We start from the raw sequence: 4,403 nt of genomic DNA on the forward strand, positions 1-4,403 counted from the left end.
AAGTTCTACAGAGTAGATTTAGGTTTTTCTTTTGTTTTCTCACCAAATAAGCAAGAATCAAGGCTTGAAATTGAGTTCATTTTCTTTCCTTTTCCTCTCTCATATTTCGGCCAAGAAGAAAGAAAAACACGGAGCTTTGTGTGATATAAAAGCTTGATTTGGATAAGGATGAACTCTTAATCTTGGTCAGGGTTTCATGGATAAGCGACAAGTGGCACAACAAGGTGAATGTCTATCTATTTGTCTCTAATCACCAAGATATTTATTGCTTCTCCAATTAATTCTTAACACTTCTTGTCATATAATTCCTTTTGCACAAAATTCCCTCTAATTCACCAAATTTGTTGCACACACTTCACTAGTTGGTCACATTAGCATAACACTCTATGAAATTCAACATGCACCAAATTAAATAAGGTAAATATGACGCCCCCACTTCTCCCAAGGACGAACCCAAGGGTATCTGCAGGACGCCTTCCCAACTCTCGCTAGGACTCAAGACAATTCAATCCAAACTTAATGATACATACCAAATAATACAAGTCTAAAATGAAGAAAAGTCACTTCCTTAACTGAATATCCAAATCTTACACCACGTTCTCAAAATATACATCAAGTCCCAAAATACAACCATTAAAAGTCGACTAAACATTTACAACCAAGATTCCAATAAAAAATATAACCTAGTCGGCTTTTCCAAAATCTTCCAATCCACCTGTTAAGGAAAACAAATCTACGGGGTGAGCGATTGCTCGTGAGGCCAAGAAACACACATGCAGGCACATAATTCAAGTAGCAATCACAATTTAGCAAGTAAAACAGTAATATTCAGGCAATTAACAATTCGAGTGAGAAAAGTAAACAGAAACAATTCAAGGATATAAGAGCTCTCAGGAGCTAATTTTCACTTGCTTTGCCAATGCTCGATCAATCACCTCCCTGCCATGACACTCCGTCAACCGGGTCGGTATTTAGTCCGTAGAAACTCCACTTACCCATTCCCCGTCCACCATACATACCCCACCGGGCCCGAACAGCTATAAAGGCACTACTATATGAGTAGGCCAAGCATGATCTCTTGTGATAGCCCCACCTTCCCTTAAGGCGTACCAAAGGGGTTAGCGAACTGCCTGCCCAACTCTCGCCAGGACTACTAGACGGTAATACACAAACAAAACGATCTAAAATATATATATTAGTGCTCCTAAACAATTCACCAATCACAAAGCGGAAAAACGAAAGTCGAAACTAAAAGTGAATAGTGACTGCCACGTCACAATCCGGCCGGAACCCAATCTAATACAGATAATGTTACATAACTCTAGAGAATGAACATTTCCAAACCAAATACAATGCATGAACATGATTAAACATTTTTATATGCATACGTTTGTAATTTACAACCCAAAAGGGAACTATTTGAATCAAGGTACATTTAGGGTTTTCCAACTCCCGAGGAGCTATACAAAAGTATTTATACTAGCTCAATTCACTCTTCAAAATGATCATTGGTCCAAAAGAGGGTTCCCTATAAGGAAAACAAAGGTAACGGGGTGAGCTTTCGCCCAATGAGGTACCATCACTCAAGCATTCAAGGATCACCAAAATACAATGCTATTTCAACTGCAACTGCAATTTCAACTCCTTTAGTTCAGCAGTTGCCATTCGATAGGGGGTCTTAGAGATAGGTGACGTCCCCGGTAATAAGTCAATCTTAAACTCTATCTCTCTCTCTGGAGGTAAAGCTACTAATTCATCAGGAAATATATCCGGATATTCACTCACTACCGATACATCTTCTACCTTCAACTTATCAGTGGGGGTGTTTATAAGAAAAGCTAGGAACCCTTGTGCCCCTTTATTAAGTAGTTTCCTTGCCCGAATACCCGAAATCATTGCAGATGAGGCTAAACTACCCCTTATATCTAGCCTTAAAGTCGCCTCCCCCTGTATATGAAATTTCACTACTTTCCTCTTACAGTCAAGTTGTGCATCGTATTTAGCTAATCAGTCCACACCCAATATAACGTCGTATCCCTTAATAGCTAAACTCATAAGATTCCCGAAAAGATTCCTCTCTCCTACCCAAATTTCACAATTAGCATACATTATACCAGTAATCACACGTTGATCCCCCGTAGGAGTACTAACTTCTAAGTCATAAGGCAAGCTAACAGGTTTTATATCAATTCCGCACATAAAATCGGGGTTAACAAAGGAATGGGTAGCACCAGGGTCTATCAAAATCCTTGCTAGACGATGGAAGACAGGGATCGTACCTTCTACGACCCCAGATGAATCATGGACTTGATGTTGCTCAAGGGAGTATACCCGAGCTGGCACCTTCGGCTTTGTCCCTTCCACCTTGGACTGTCCCGAGTTGGCCTTCGATGATTGGGTGGTTACTCTTGCCTCCCGAGGTAATACCGGGCAGTTGGCTATTTGATGCTCCGCACTCCCACAGCGTAAGCATTTTCTTTCCTTCCTCCAACAATTGTCCTCGGTGTGGTTTGGTTTTCCACAAAATCCACAAGGTCCACGAGAAACTGAGGCCGAACTTCCCTGTGAGGCACTTCTCTGTAGGCCCCGTCCATTTTGACCACCTCTTGGTGGAGTCCCTCGTGCCATTCCCGGTAGCCTTCCTCCTCCGGCTCCCCTTCCAAACTTGGGAGGGGTACTTTTATCCCCTTGAGTCGAACTACTCGCAGAAAATCCCCGTTTTTTCACCTGGAAGTTCCTAACTTGAAACCTTGCATTTTCAACTCGCAAATCTTTCTCCACGGCTTCACTAAAGGTATTGATCTGGGCTAGGGTTACAAACGAGTCGAGTCGAGTCGAGCTTTGGGCTAATCGAGCCGAGCCTCGACTAAATTTTACCAAGCTCGAACTCGAGCTCGAGCTCGACGAGCCGGCAATTTCGAGCTCGAGCTCGGCTCGAACTGAGCTAGGGCTGCAAACGAGTCGAGTCGAGTCGAGCATTGGGCTAATCGAGCCGAGCCTCGACTAAATTTCACCATGCTCGAACTCGAGCTCGAGCTCGACGAGCCGGCAATTTCGAGCTCGAGCTCGACTCGAATCAATTCGAGCCGAGCCCCAGCTCGAAAAAAATAAAAAAATAATTATTTTATTTTTTAAAAATAAATAAAATAATATTTTTTAACAAATAATAAAAATATTAAGGATATATATGTAATTTAACTAAAAAAAATAAAAAATATATATATACTTAAAATAGAAAACTAAAAAATATTATATATATATACTCGAGCTCGCGAGCCGGCTCGCGAGCTAACGAGTTTAATATTTTGAGCTCGAGTTCGAGTTCGATTTCGACTCAAGCCAGCTTGAATCGAGCCGCTCGCGAGCGGCTCGATTCGTTTGCAGCCCTAATCTGGGCTACCGCCAGATCCTTTTGAATTTCCACATTTAACCCCTGAATAAAACGCCGAACCCTCCTTTGCTCTGTCAGAATGAGTTCAGGAGAGAACTTGGATAATCGAATAAACTAGCTCTCGTACTCAGCCACCGTTTGAGTCCCCTGACGGAGCCTATTGAACTCGTCCTCCTTCTTTTCCTAGTTTACAGGTGGAAAGTATTTCGCGTTGAAGTCCCTCATGAAATTCACTCATGTTCTTGGTGTTTGCTCCCGGTCCCACTTCATCCGTATCACGTTCCACCAAGAACGGGCGGCCCCTTCCAACTGGAAGACAGCGAAAGTAACCTATCTTTCCTCTGAATAGTGTAGGGCGGCGAAAATGTCTATCATTTTCTCCAACCACATTTCGGCCACGTCCGGATCTGGCCCTCCCAGAAATTTTGGTGGAGAGAACTTTTGAAATCTCTCGAGGGCCCGATCTTCACCCTCTACTGGATTGCCAGGGTTCCCAGGTTGCTGGACAGGATGTTGGCCCTGGTGTTGCACTACGTGGGCTAACAAGTTAGTCGTTTGCTGCATAGCAGCAACTATTTGAACATTAGGATCAATCCTAGGTTCAAGGTTTGGTTCAGACGTAGTTTCCCTATTACCCCCTTCAGTTGTGGGTTATCACGGCCCCACCTCCCCCTGAGGCGAACCAGAGGGTTCGGCGGGCCGCCTGCCCGGCTCTCGCCGGGACTCAGTCGTTCACTACAATCCTCAATTGAATTTCAAGATACAATCTCAAATATAAATCAAATATTCCAACATTTACATATCAAAAGCGAAGCGTCCACGCTTCCGCAGCGCCACTCTGATCCTTGATCACAATTAATACAGGAGGAAGTCCAAAACTAGACTATTACACATCCAAGCAATTCTAAACGTTCAATACAATCGCAATATGAACGATTACACAAAAAGGAAATCCAAATTCAATCCATACATGAGATAATCCATGAATAAACACTACAAGCCCTTCCTTCGC

At 43.0% G+C, this 4,403-nt stretch overlaps 1 protein-coding gene across 1 annotated transcript; it reads right to left on the minus strand.

Annotated features, from left to right (window-relative positions):
* Positions 1-2,007: 2,007 nt before the first annotated feature.
* On the minus strand, positions 2,008-2,628 carry LOC113740929 (uncharacterized). Its single transcript, XM_027268440.2, has one exon. The coding sequence runs from the start codon at positions 2,626-2,628 to the stop codon at positions 2,008-2,010; it is 621 nt and encodes a 206-aa protein (XP_027124241.2).
* Positions 2,629-4,403: the final 1,775 nt, after the last annotated feature.

This window comes from Coffea arabica, chromosome 4e, assembly GCF_036785885.1.
Source record: "Coffea arabica cultivar ET-39 chromosome 4e, Coffea Arabica ET-39 HiFi, whole genome shotgun sequence".
NCBI lineage: Eukaryota > Viridiplantae > Streptophyta > Magnoliopsida > Gentianales > Rubiaceae > Coffea > Coffea arabica.